The sequence below is a fragment of the Phyllobates terribilis genome, unplaced genomic scaffold (assembly GCF_046119375.1).
Source record: "Phyllobates terribilis strain yellow unplaced genomic scaffold, ASM4611937v1 Scaffold_4__5_contigs__length_816908805, whole genome shotgun sequence".
Lineage (NCBI taxonomy): Eukaryota > Metazoa > Chordata > Amphibia > Anura > Dendrobatidae > Phyllobates > Phyllobates terribilis.
In genome coordinates, this window is record NW_027362764.1 from 261,071,863 (window position 1) to 261,086,684 (window position 14,822).

Genomic DNA, 14,822 nt, shown 5'->3' on the forward strand with positions numbered 1-14,822 from the left:
TACACCGGAAGCACGGGTGCTGCACACGCCGGAAGTTCCGCTCTCGGAGGTACGCCCGTGTGGGAGAGCGCAGCACCGCCCTTCTGGAAGTCGCGCTAGATTTGACCACTGTTTTTAACGATGTACAGACAGAATTTTAGGTCCCCGAACTCCTCGGGCGGCAGTGAGGGGAGCCCGGGGTCTTTCCGAAGCCCACCGCCTTACCCGTCCCCCATGCTGCCTCCACCGCTGCCGTCCTGGGGGTACGGCCCTCCGCACACACCCAGCTATGGCCCCAGGCCGCAGAGGCCTCATGGCAGCGGAGGAGGGCACTCGTCGCCCACCCAGAGTCCTTATGGGGGCAGGTACAGCAGCCCTTCCCCAGGTAACACTCCGCCGCGGCGGCTCAGCCCCCGGTATAGCTCGTCTCCTTACACCAAGTCTCCCGGAGGAAGCGCTCAGCACTACCAGCAGCATGGCCGCGGCTTCTCTTCTCCCAGGCACCCCATGCACTACCAGGTAATAGGGAGGCAGCGGCCTGTGTGTTACCCGTAGGCTGCTGTCACAGCAGTGTGCTGCCTTCTAGAGGGGCTTTAAGGCGACTTCCAGCTCCTGGCTGATTCTATTCATTTGGGGAGAAGTGACCTGCTGTATCCATAGTGATAGTGAGAAAGGACATGCTCCATGCTATGGATGCTTTTCTACAATGACCCCCCCTATATGCACACCTGGGATTTCCCGTTTAGAACCCAGAGTTGTTTTGCAGGGTGGAATTACAAGTTAGCGGTCCCCTGACTATTTTCTGTTCTCAGATTTTTCTATCCCAAAGTAATGCCATCTGTGTATGGGCACTGTGATGCTGATTACATCCATAGCTTTACCTTAGAGGTCTGTTTCATTGAAATGTACTGCTAAATAGTTATACAACTGAGCTGCAAATGCAATCAACGGGCACTGCACTTATAGCACTGCTGCCTTTTTCCTATCCTGACCACTGTCCATCTGTCTTCTGTAACTAACAGGTCATTTTTCTTTCTGTGATCTGCCTCCACAGTCTAGTGCAAATTCCATTATTCCTGGTGATGTGCGGATGGTACCCGGGTGTGGAGGACAGGAGACTCTCCTCCAGACCCGGGTACCATAGAACCTGTAAAAAAAAAAAGAATAAAATAAAAAATAAATACTATACTTACCTTCTCATGGCCCGCGGTGTGCTTGTCTTCCCTTACCGGCAGATCACGGTGGACTGAAGGACCTGCGCTGACGTCATTTAGTCATGTGACAGCAGGTCCTTCAGTGTAGTGTACCGCGAGCTGCCGGCAAGCCAGGACGGAGCGAATAAAGACTCCGGGGGCCATCTTAAGGTAAGTATAGATTTATTTTATTTTTTAACACTCTTTAAGGTCACAGTATATAAATCCATGTCGTTTGCATGGATTTATATAGTGTGACGAAGTTGTCAAGCACTTTCCAAGTGATGCTAAAATCGCTTGGAAAGCGCTTGTCAACCTGCATGCGGAAATGCATGTGAAGAACGCTTCACATCCACATCTCCCTGGCAGGAAAAACGCATGTACAATTCGCATGCGTTTTTTCTGCCAGAGAGATGCAGAAAAAATCAGGAAGCATTTCTGCATCGTGGGCACATAGCCTTAATATTGATAAATTATCCTTTGTCTCCCTTCCAGCACCCTCTTTATCAGCTGTGACCACAGAGGTCAGTTTGACTTCCTTGTGTTCATAAATTGGCACAGAGTAGCTCATTCTGCCGACATATACTTAGCATGTACAAGTATATCGTAGGTAATGTGCGTTTTGTTGGGCAAATGTTTGTCCGCCTGCTTCATTCCTTGGTGATGTCACCTGAGCACTGTAGGGGTTTTAGCTTCCATATCTCTATGAGCTGGTGGCTGGGGGGCAGTGAGTGTGTGACCTGTCCAGGGAACGTGCTCTGCATGCATGTATCATAACGTTCTTGTCTGTGGAAGGGATGTGTAACCAAACAATGTCTTCAGGAGTATTCTTCAGGTAAATTTCCCCTTTAATTAGGATGCATGGTAAAGCTTTTCAGACATCTGTCTAGATATTAAAGTGGATCTCTACTTAAAGGGAATCTGTCATGTAACAAAAACGCTATTAACCTGCAGACAACAGGGCTAATCTGCAGGTTAATCGCCTTCTGAAACTGCATCCTGCTGCCGAGAGGAAGTAAACTGTATTCCTCCAGGCAGCCTCGGTTTTCAGACGTAGGAGTGGGCTGGTGCTGCTTCAGTCACCGCTCAGCACATAGTGAGCGGCAGCTGTAACCACGACCCCGGCAGTGACAACCTAATCAGCATGACCTGTTTAGCTCAGCAGTTGGTTGCATCACTGTCAGTGTGATGTGAGCACTGCAGACAATAACTTTACAACGAGAGCAGGGGCAGAGATTTGGCACTTGTCCCAGGTAGGGTGGCTGAAGCACTTTTGGTTTAAAAGAAAAAAAAAATTGCAGGCATTTTAACAAACTGGAAACCCCTTTAACAGTAATGTTCAGCATGTGACATCACTTATATACAGAACAGGGTTCTGAATTGTCCATTCATAATTTTTATGTCCTTTGCCTGGATATGGTGTGAAACCACAGCAAATGGTGTGATCAAAGTACTCTATAACCACCATGTGTTCAATAAAATAATAATGTCGGATCCTACTTACAATAAACAGATACTTATTGAAGGGAATCTGCCAGTAGGATCAACCCCCTAAGCCATCTATATGGTCATGTAGGTCATAGGAAACTGAATAAAATTACACCTTGATATCTGCGATCTGATGTCTTATATGTGGAGGACGCTGCCTGGAAGATAATGCTGCCTCCAGAGCTTATTATACATGAAGGAGAGTTACCAGTGTGAGACAAGTAACTAACACAGAACAGAAAAAATGAAATTACCCTGTCTGCCTTTGAGTTGGAAGCTGAGAGGAACCTGCAGATGTGTCAGGTATAATCACACACAGCTCTGCAGTGAGATCAGGAGAGCAGAGAGCAGCCATTACACTGGTAACTCCCCCTTAATGTAAAATAATCTCTGGAGGCAAAGTTATCTTCCAGCCAGTGTACGCCCCATAGCCTGGAAGAGGTCATTTACATAGTGATAAAAGATGATTCTTCCACAACAAGGCATCTGATATGAGACATATACTGTAGGTAGGACTTTTTTCATCTATACCCTGTATGCCCATATTAATAGTTTAGATAGGTCAAATGTGGTGACAGATTTCCCTTAAAATGATATGGCCAAGTTAGTATCTGGTGGGCAAAGTATCATGTATAGATCGGAATTTCCAAATCAATTCTATGTATCTTACTGAGCAAAAATTGATGCTTTCAATAATCTTCTCGCCCCTCGTGTGTTCAATTGATGTGTGAATTGAGCTGAATGTAAAGTACTGGTTGATGTCAAGAAATCAGCTGCATTCATTTATGAACTTTTCTATACACCTTAAATGAAAGGTACTAATCATATAGGCCTAAAACAAAAATAAATTCAGATGCTTCTTTAAGGCTTGAGGTTGGGTTTTATTTTCTGACAAATTCTAGAGGTAATATTCTGTGGCAATCATATGACCTGTACTTCCATCCTTTTGTTTTATGCCCTTGGCACAGTTATATCCAGGAGGCTGCACTGTGACTCATAGTCCGTGCATGTCTCTATGATGCTATATGTGTTGTTTCGGTGATATTCTGCTCTTGAATCAATGCTTCAATAGTTGTCCAGACCCATTATCTTGCTATATACAATACTGTGCAAACATTTTAGGCAGGTTTGGAAAAAAAATAGTGCAAAGGAAGAACTTGTTCACACATTGCATTTTTGACATGTTTTTTTTCCATGCAGTTTTGTTGCAGAATAAATTCTGCATTTGATAGTACCAACAAAGTGTATGAGATTCCTGAAGTTCCATGCATATGCTGCTTATCTTTTCCTTGCAGATTTGAAGCAGTCCTGCAGCGTGTCAATTCCTTCAGCGTGTTTGCAGTGTTTCACCCATTCAAATGACTAGGAAAAATAATGCATGAAAAACACTTATTTTATTCAGCGTTTTTCCTTCCAACACTCCATTGTTTGCAGCAGAAAAATCTGCTGAAAATGCTGAATGTGTGCACACCCAAAGAATGCTTTCAAAGATATGTTGATAGTTTTTTATTAATTAATAAAAAACTAAGTGAATTCACAAAAGGAAAATCCTAAATGAAATCAATATTAGGTGTGACCGCTCTTAGCATTCAAAACTGCATTTTGTCTTCTACTTACACGTTCACACAGTTTTGAAAGTGTACAGGTTTGCTCCAAACAACGTGGAGAACTAACGCCAGATCTTCTGTGATTGTAATCCCACGCACAGTCTTGATAATGAGATCAGGGCTCTGTGTGGGCCATATCACTTCCAGGATTCCTTGTTTTTTATGCTGAATGTGCTGCAGAATAATTTTGAGGTTAATCAGATGCCTTCCTGATGGTATTACATGATGGACAAGTATCTGTCTGTTTCTCAGCATAGGCGGGAAATAGGCAACGTTGGGAACTGTAGACACAGTGGTCAGCCAAGCTAACTTACTGCAGCAGTGGAAAGTTACATCCTGCTTACGTCTATTCGAAATTAGAAGATGTCCACCAGTGCCATCGGCCAGGAACCTGCAGCAACCAGTAGGACCCAACTGCACCTATATACTGTTTGGGGAAGTCTGACCAGAAGTGGTCTTCATGGAAGAATTGTGGCTAAAACTTTCGACATGTAAACAACTCAACTATGCTCAAAAACCGAGGAACTGAAGCGCAGAAAAATGGCAGCAGGCGCTCTGAACTGACGAGGCAGTTTGATGAAGGGCTGGAGAGTGACACAATAATGAGCAGGCAACAGTGTTGAAGGTGGAGGTTGCTGCAAGTTTGGGGCTGAATTTCAGCAAATGGAGTTGGGGATTTGGTCAGGATTATTGGTGTCCTCAATGCTGAGAGATCCTCATCCATCATACAATAGCATCAGTAGGCCTCTGCAAATTTATTCTGCAGCAGGTCAACAACCCCAAACATACAGCCGATGTCGTTAATGCCTTATTGACCGCCAATGCGCTTTTTTACTGGCTGACGAATAGGGGACTAACACCAGCAAAGGGCAAAAATGAAGCAGGTGTCAGTTGTATACTATAGTTGACATCCTACTGCCAGTCGTAGCCGTTTAGCCTCTTAGACGCCAATGTCAATAAAAACAACAGCATCTAGTTATCAAAGGGAGAGGGTTAAAGATGAAGTCCCATAGGCACCTCACGATTTTCATCATGTGGTTGCCATGAGAATCCGAGGACATGTAATGGCGGCAGGGTCTGCCAGCTATAGTGACCTCTTAAAATGTTAGCAACGTTATTGAGATAAAATGTAATTTTTCATTCTGTTTTGTGTTCACCCATTAGGTGCAACAAAAGAATTTACAAACTTCATAACAGAAGTTTTGAATACTTTGAGGGGTGCTATTTTTTAAAATTGTATCACCCTTTGGGGATTTTTGATGGACCCCAAAAAATTACTTCAAAACGAAATAGGTCTCTAAAAAAAATATTTTATTAAACTCCCTTAAAGCCTGCTAAAATGTAACCCCTCTAACATACTAATAAAATAACATGAATTTTGAAAAATAATGCTGACCTAAAGAAATCTTGGTAAAGCAGAAATTATGATTTTTTTTTTGTGTAGCACAGGTGTATAACTATCTGGTTTCTGGGTATAAACATTCAAAGATTAAATTTTTACCTTTTTTTTTGTCACATTTTCCATAACTTATAAATAAACACAAAACATTTAAGTGCACTACTATCATAAAGGTACAGCGTGACACAAACAGTTTCAGAATCACTGGGATATGTATGAGCATTCCCAAGTAATTCTTCTATAAAGGGACACATCAGAATTTAAAAATTGTCTTGGTCACTAAAGGGTAAAGAACTACAAGGAGTCCTAGAAGTGATTATATGGCTCACAGAGCCTAAATCTCACCATAACTCAACATAATGTCTGTGGTTTTCACAGCCTACATTCACAGAAGATCTGTGATTAGTTCTCCATGATGTTTGGAATAGCCGCCTGCTGAGCGAGTTTCTTCAAATCTGTTCCAAGTATGTCTAAAAGAATTGATGCTGTTTTGAAGGCAAATGATGGTCACACCAAACATTGATTTGATTTTTAATTCACTTTGCATTTTATGTAATAAAAATAAACTTAACACTTCTAATTTTGAAAGTCTTCTTACTTTGCAGCATTTTTTCCACACCTGCCTAAAACTTGCACAGTATTATACATGAGACCTTAGAGTAGGTTCACACAAACGTATAAAAATTGTTCAGTTTCATCCAGAAAAGTGGATTTTTTTTGTTGTTTTTTTCCACCTGTCATCCGTTTCCAATCCATTTTTTTACAGCAGTAGTTATTAATCATTTACAATTTCCTATGCTACAGAACTGCGCTGTATCTGTAAAAAATGGATGCTATACTATAGCATGATCTTTTTTCCATGCACCCATAGACTTGAATGGGCAAGTCTCATCCGATTAACGGAAGAAACTAGTGCATGCTGCAATGTTTTTTTTTTCACATGCAGATTTGGTCAGTGAAAAAAAAAACAAATTGCTCATCTGCACTGCCCCATTGATTAACATTGATCCGAGAGTGGTCTTTTTTTTTTATTTAGTTTTTTTTTTTACTCGGACCAAAAATGCTATCGTGTGATTGAGCCCATAGAGTGGTAATGTCTTCTTAGCACCAGGCTTACATTTTTTTCTTAGTTACAGCAATCTTAGACATGTTAATCACAACAAATGTGCAAGTTACTTAAGAAACTCATGGTACAAAATGTCTTTAGTTTGAATCCCTTCATAAAACTTTTATTCACGTTTTTCGCTGTTGAAATTTCAGCAAGGAGGAAAAGTCGTGGAATTAGGGAAATCGTAGATATGTAGACATGTTAATGATGGGCAAATGATAAAATTACAATTTTCAAAACATCTCGGTGTATTCAGTTTAGAGTATGAGCGCTGCATGCAGAAGTACATACTTCCACACCTTGGCTGCTATCAATGAGGTTATTAATGGTTGTCTGAAGAATGTTCTGCCCTGCTGAATGGACTTGGGCATGCAAATCTTCAAGATCCACTGTTGGCAGCTCCCTCTTCAATTGCCGACCAATGATTGTCCCAGATGTGCTTGATAGGAGATGAGTCCAGAGATGCTGCAGGCTATGGTAGAACATTTAGGCCACACAGGCTACTCACAATAGCCCATGCAATATGTGGTATTGAAAAATGGCTCCTAGCTAACTTTGGAGAAATGGCTGTACCACTGGTTCCACAACCAAATCGATGTAATTCCAAGCTGTTGGTGTATCTGGAATGAAGACTAGAGGAGTGCGACTACTGTACATTATGGTACTTGCCTCCCCTCAAGCATATCTGGGATGTCATAGTTGCAAAGGGAGCTGTGAGCAGCGGATTTTGATGTTTTGTGAGCCCAAGTGCTTTCAGCATTCATTGATAGCCATGCCAAGGCGTGTAAGTGTGTGTATTTCTGCACGTGGCACACATACTAGATTGTGAAGTCAAGATGTTTAAATACGTGTTTCCATTTTTTCATTTGCATATCATTAACATGTCTAGATCCAGTGACTTCCAAAACTCCACAACTTTTCCTTTGGTGTTGCAATTTCAATGTTGAATGTATGTGTATGTAATTTTTCCTTTCTTTTTTACTGGACCATGGGTGTTTTTCTTATCTTTTTCTCTATATATCAGTAAGATTTGTGGTCTAATCAGTTTTTCAACAACCCCAAAACATCACCTTTTGTGTAGTAAACATGTATAATGCATGCCTACAAGTAAGAGTGATAAATTGTCATTCACAAGAGAAAATCTTCTAGCTTCTGCAATAGAAGAGACAAAGAATTTGGACACTTTCTGGTACAATTTTTTTTATGTGCATGAATTTTAGGATACATTTTTTTTTTGAAGTTTAATTTTATTAAAAGTCTTGCACTGCTTGCTTTGTATGGCCTCTGTGCTGCACTGTCCATTCCAGTTTTCTGACAATCCTTCAGTAAGTTCATTCTTTGTTCTTCTGCGCTCCCCTCAGCTGATGGATAATCTCAATTTTCTTGTGGTCATTTGAGAGCTGATTAGAAGAATAAAGATGAGTTATAACCCTTTCCATCCGTACGAGCTCATTGATGGCTTCTTAGTTAAGGGCTCATTCAGACCAATGTATTAAAGCTGATAACATTTGGGTGGGTGCATAAAAAAAACAATCACATACGGGTTATCACCTTAAAGTCATGCGTTTTCATAGATCTCTTACAATTATAAAAATAGGAAACTGTGTTTGTCCTTTATTAAATTGTTTCTGAAAAAAATGGTTACCAATTGGATGTGCTGAACGGATGGCACACAGACATAAAATATGGACATACGGATGTAAAAAACACATGTGGATTCCATATGGATGTCATAAGGATTGCATGCATATGACAATAAAGATGAAAAATTGTCTTAGTCTGTTTTCGTACAGAAAAAAAAAATTTCACATGCTCGTGAGAAGCCAGCAATAGGGGGGGCAGCGGAGATGCTATAGAACTCAAACTGTGCAAAATGTATTAATTAAAAACAATTGTAAAAATTATTTTTAGCCCCCTAAAACATGCATCATAACCTGTACAGTACAGAAATGTTTGGGGGCAAACTATTGTAAAAGTGTTTTTTTTTTTGTTTTTTTTTCCTCTCTTAGTTAATGCATATAGAGTATAGCAAGTAATAAGGAATATATGGTTAGGTGTGCTCTAACACTGGAGAACATATATTGAATATTTCTTTACATGATGATTTTTTTTCGAAGGGTTCACCCAGGACATCTTCACCATATGGTACCTCGCAAGGCAGAGAGAAAAGAATGTCTAATGATGTGGAAAACTATTACAGACCTTCAATGCTTGAGGACCCCTGGGCTAACCTAAAGCCATTATCCCTAGCTGACATAGACCAGCAACAGAGCAATGAGCAAACAACATATACTGGTAAAAAGGGGCGGTATTTTAGCTAACCCCTAAAAGCCAAAGCTTTTCCAGGTAGACTAAAACACAACAGCTGGTCAAGGACACAGATTTGCACCTTTTTAATTTTGAAAACAAAATCTTTTATCAAATGTATTTTTTTATTACATCAGATAACATAAAATGTGTTGGAAGTTTCTAGCTGTGGGAAGCAATCAGCAAGGCCACCAGCAATGAAGAACAAGTTGTTCTGTTATCACCAGCGTATGTCTTGTGACTGTTTTACATACTTGGCATGGGTATGGCTTTGTATTCAAAGCTTACATTTTTTTACTGTTTCTTCCAATTAATTGTTTTTATTTTTAAAGATTGCAATACAAAAAGGTTGATAATTCATTGTGTTGCAAGTATATACGTTGTAAGCAATGTGATAGTTTTATATATGAACATATCATGTGGCGCATTATCCTTTTTGTGTGTTTTGTTGTTTTTTTAATTTAATTTTAGTACTACAGATTTTGGCATTTCCGCAATGTTATTGATCAGTATTGTAGAGACCATGTTTCTCAGATATTGATACTATCGGTGTGTGCATAGATACTATATTGTTTGAAAGAGCTTTTCTATTGAGGCTCTGCTATTTAGGATATGTGTATGTTACAGTGTATATTGTCCTTTTAACATTTTAATTTATAAAAGAAACTAAATTTGTTTTGGAAGGTAAAAGTTTCCCCTTCAATCTGAAATGAATATAAACACAAATCTGATTTGTTCATAATAAAACTGAGACAATATTACTTTGAAAATAAGAATGACCATTTTAGTTGACAGAAGTGAATATAGTCATTGAACATCAATGTTTTGGTCATAGATTTTATGAAATGTTTTTTGCTGTAGAGCACGTTTCTTCTACTTATGATGACCGCAATCCATATAGTGCAGGATTATTTGTGAATTCTTTAGATTTTTCTTAATTTCTGGAGAAATTCTACATAAAGTGCATACATAAAAGCTAGGAAATTTAAATATGTATTTTCCAGTGCTACATGTCTGTCAAATGGTATGGCAGTCTTTCAGATTAGACACTAGAACGGCTTTCAAAAAAGGGCTGGATGATTTCTTCGATACACAGAACATTGTGGGTTACAGTTAAATTAGACAAAATGTACAATTAGGGGAGAAAGGTTGAATTTGATGGACCTAGGTCTTTATTCAACCTACGTTACTATGTTACTAAATGGATTACCCAACTCGTATATTTAAAAACAATTTGTAAATTATCTACTCTCACCTCTGGTTTCCCTGCAGAACCAATAGGGCCCTCCTGTGGTCCTCTTGGTTATTGGTTACTAGCTGCTGAAACATGATCACTGTGGTAATATGCCTCACTGCTGTTATCATTATTCACTGTTAGAGCCTTGATGGCAGTAGCATGGCATTTAGCCACTGTATTACACCGACAAGCAGTAGCATTTGGAGTGGTTTTTATTTTCAAACTTGGATAACCCCATTAAAGGGATAATTAGTACTGAGTGACAAATATTCTACAGCAATATCGACAAGAATCCTCTTTATCAAAAGGTTTGGTAACACATTTCATCTTAATCAAAGGAAAAATTTAAAGGGCATCTGGATAAACCCTCCTAAGCTGTCTATATGGGCATGTAGGTTGTAGAAATGTGAATAAAATTATACCTTCATTGCCGCAAGCTGATGTCTTATTGCACATTTTTCTTAATATGTAAATGAGCTGTTCAGGGTTGTGGGCTGGACACTGATCTGCATGAGAATCAGTCCCCAGAGCTTATTTTAATTATAAGGGGATGTTATCAGTGAGCATAAGACATGTAGATCAGGAGAGCAGACTATCAGTCATTACATGTCTCACATTGGCAATACCCCCTTCCATTTAAAATAAGCTCTGGAGGCAGATTCTCATGCAGATCAGGGTCCGGCCCATGTAATTTTGTTTTTCTATTTTTATTTTAATACTTTAAACCAGAGCATCTGTCAGCTGACTACTGCAGCTCTGGCTTCAGAAACCCCTTACAATCAACTGTTAAAGCACCACTCCAGCGGGGGTTGTTTTTTTTTCAGTTCTGGAGTGGCGCTTTAAATCTAAGCCCCCTTCACCCTGTCATATACTAGCCATCCGGTGTCTTCATAGTTTTTTTTGATCCTGCTCCTGTCCGGTGGCGCCATCCTTTGACTGTAGCTTCTGACTGGCCAGAAGTCAGAAGCTACGTCACAAGCTCTCAATACGAGTCTGAGAGCCATATCGACGCTGTCATAGTCGTGTATTGCAAAGTGACCTCCTTCAGCTTCATGAAACACTGGAGATGCGAGCAGGTCACTTTTCGTCAGAGATCGACCAGAGCGACGCTGCAAACGGATTCGCGGCGGCAGGTGAGAATCAGATAGAGGGCAGGGGACTTACATTTAAAGCAACACTCCAGTGGTGCATTAAAAAAAAACAAACACTGGAGTGGTGCTTTAAAGGAGTTGTCCAGGATAGCGGGTAATGTGCCATAATAAAAAAAAAAGTGATTAATGCAGATAAAAAAGCCCGGTATCATTTAAGAACTCCCATGTCACGAATGGGGGTCCACACACACACCTTGCAACTTGGTTGGAAATATCGGGTGCTTCACCTCATGTAAGACATACTAGAGAATGCAGAGGAGGAAATGGTGGCACTCAAAATCCCATAAAAACTCTTCTTTATTCAATAAACCTTAACCACTTCGCGCCAGAGCCTGTTTTTGCCTTCGTGACCGGGCCAATTTTTTCAATTCTGACCACTGTCACTTTATGAGGTAATTACTCTGGAACGCTTCAACGGATCCCCCTGATTCTGAGATTGTTTTTTTGTGACATATTGTACTTCATGATAGTGGTAAAATTTCTTTGATATCACTTGCGTTTATTTGTGAAAAAATTGGAAATTTGGCGAAAATGTTGAAAATTTTGCAATTTTCAAACTTTGAATTTTCATGCCCTTTAATCAGAGAGATATATCACACAAAATAGTTAATGAATAACATTTCCCACATGTCTACTTCACATCAGCACAATTTTGGAACCAAAATTTTTTTCTGTTAGGAAGCTATAAGGGTTAAAAGTTGACCAGCGATTTCTCATTTTTACAACAAAATTTACAAAAACATTTTTTTAGGGACCACATCTTATTTGAAGTGACTTTGAGGAGCCTTTATGACAGAAAATACCCAAAAGTGATACCATTCTAAAAACTGCACCCCTCAAGGTGCTCAAAACCACATTCAAGAAGTTTATTAACCCTTCAGGTGCTTCACAGGAATTTTTGGAATGTGGAAGAAAACAATGAACATTTAACTTATTTTCACAACTGCTACTTTAGCCTAAAATTTTTAATTTTCACAAGGGCAGCCAGAAAAAATGGACCCCAAAATGTGTTGTGCAATTTCTCCTGAGCACGCTGATACCCCATATGTGGTGCAAAGCCACTGTTTGGGCGCACGGCATGGCTCGGAAGGTAAGGAGCGCCATTTGACTTTTGGAATGGAAATTTGACTGGAATCGATAGCGGACGCCATGTTGCATTTGGAGAGCCCCTGAGGTGCCTAAACAGAGGAAACCCCCAACAAGTCACCCCATTTTGGAAACTAGACCCCTCAAGGAACTTATCTAGATGTGTGGTGAGCACCTTGAACCCCCAGGGGCTTCACACAATTTTATAATGTTGAAGGGTGAAAATAAAAAAACACATTTTTAACACAAAACTGCTACTTTAGCCTCAAATTTTTAATTTTCACAAGGGCAGCCAGAAAAAATGGACCCCAAAATGTGTTGTGCAATTTCTCCTGAGCACGCTGATACCCCATATGTGGTGCAAGGCCACTGTTTGGGCGCACGGCATGGCTCGGAAGGTAAGGAGCGCCATTTGACTTTTGGAATGGAAATTTGACTGGAATGGATAGCGGACGCCATGTTGCATTTGGAGAGCCCCTGAGGTGCCTAAACAGAGGAAACCCACAACAAGTGACCGAATTTTACAATCTACTCCTCTGTATAAATTAATCTAGTGGTGGGAAAATAAGTAGGTAAATGGTCACTAAACCCATAGATGAATTCCCACAGAGGTGTCATTTCCATAATGGGGTCACTTCAGGGGGGATTATGCTGTTCTGGCACTTTTCAGAGTACCAGAGCTAAAGAATCCCCCCTGAAGTGACCCCATTTTGGAAATGACACCCCTCTGGGAATTCATCTATGGGTTTAGTGACCATTTTAACTCGATGGATGATTTCCAGAAACAAGCACGCAATGGAAGGTTTAGATTCTGGAGAACCCCCCCTGGAAATTAAGTGAGCTCTACTCGAATATGTCATTCACTAAATGAACCAAATGTTTGAATGACAAATTGGGATACATTTTTACAGTTTAAAAACGTGGTTCTGTGTGGTAGATTTTAAAGCAGTCAGTGACTCATAAGGCTGGCAATGATGGGCATTGTGGGCAATAGTAGCGGGTATCACGCCTCATTCCTCTCTTAGTACATACACGACATATTTTCTGGGGGTTCCTTCTTGTTTCCGTTGCTGGAATAAGTGCAATAAAATGTCGCTCAGTGAGTCTTTTCACATCCTCAGATTCTAATGGATGAGCGGGGCTAACACTTTGAAAGACAAGATTTTCAATTACCTTTTCTTGATAATCAAGAAAAGGATCTGAATTTCCTGCTTTTTTGTACAACACAAAAGAATTGTATGTGGCCACCTGAAACAAATAGATAACCAACTTTTTATACCAGGTATAGGACTTTCTTGATACCTGGTATGGCTGTAGAACCTGGTCTGCAAGGTCCACACCCCCCATGTGTTTGTTGTAGTCAATGACTGACAGGTTTTTGCTTCGGAGTGGTGGATCCTAGTTCTACAGTGGCCCTTGTGGCATCTGTGTGGATCGAGCTGAGGACAAAAATATCCCTCTTATCCCTATATTTCAGGGCAAGCAGCTCTCCGTTGCGTACAGCCCCTGACTGCCCCTTTTGGAACTTTTGGTTGACCAATGGTTGTGGAAACCCCTGACGGTTTTTACGGATGGTCCCACAAGCCCCGATGTTGTGTTCAACCAGACTTTTAAATAGGGGTATGCTGGTGTAATAATTGTCCACATATAGATTGTAGCCTTTTTGAAAAAATGGACTTATCAGCTCCCAAACAATTTTTGCAGATGTCCCCAGATAAGTAGGGCATCCTGGTGGGTTTAGTTGGCTATCTTTCCCCTCATATATGCGGAAAGCGGATGTGTATCCAGTTGAACTTTCGCACATTTTATAGATCTTTATTCCAAACCTTGCCCTTTTAGATGGGATAAATTGCTTGAGGTGCAGTCTTCCTTTGAATTTTACAAGGGACTCATCTATAGAAATATTTTGTGTTGGGGTGTAGAGGCTTAAGAATTTTTCTGACAAATTTTCAATGATGGGTCTAATTTTATATAACCTGTCATGTTCTGGGGCATTTCTGGGCAGGCATTGACTATTGTCGTTAAAATGCCAAAACCGCATGAGCATTTCATAACGGGTCCTAGGCAGAATGACTGAAAACATAGGGGTGGCTTGAACAGGGTGGTTGGACCAGTAGGATCGAATGCTCGGTTTTTTAACAAGCCCCATGGCAAATGTAAGTCCTAAAAATTTTTTTATTTCCGGGACATTAGTTGGTGTCCATAAATTTGCCCTAGCATAGTAAGATCGGGGATTCTGGCTTATGAATTGGGATGCATATAAATTT

General features: G+C 40.3%; 1 protein-coding gene across 1 annotated transcript; it reads left to right on the top strand.

Annotated features, from left to right (window-relative positions):
• MPLKIP (M-phase specific PLK1 interacting protein) lies at nt 1-10,209 on the top strand. Its single transcript, XM_073678224.1, has 2 exons — nt 1-498; nt 8,892-10,209. The coding sequence occupies exons 1-2, from the start codon at nt 121-123 to the stop codon at nt 9,093-9,095; spliced, it is 582 nt and encodes a 193-aa protein (XP_073534325.1). The 5' UTR covers nt 1-120; the 3' UTR covers nt 9,096-10,209.
• The last annotated feature ends 4,613 nt before the right edge of the window (nt 10,210-14,822 follow it).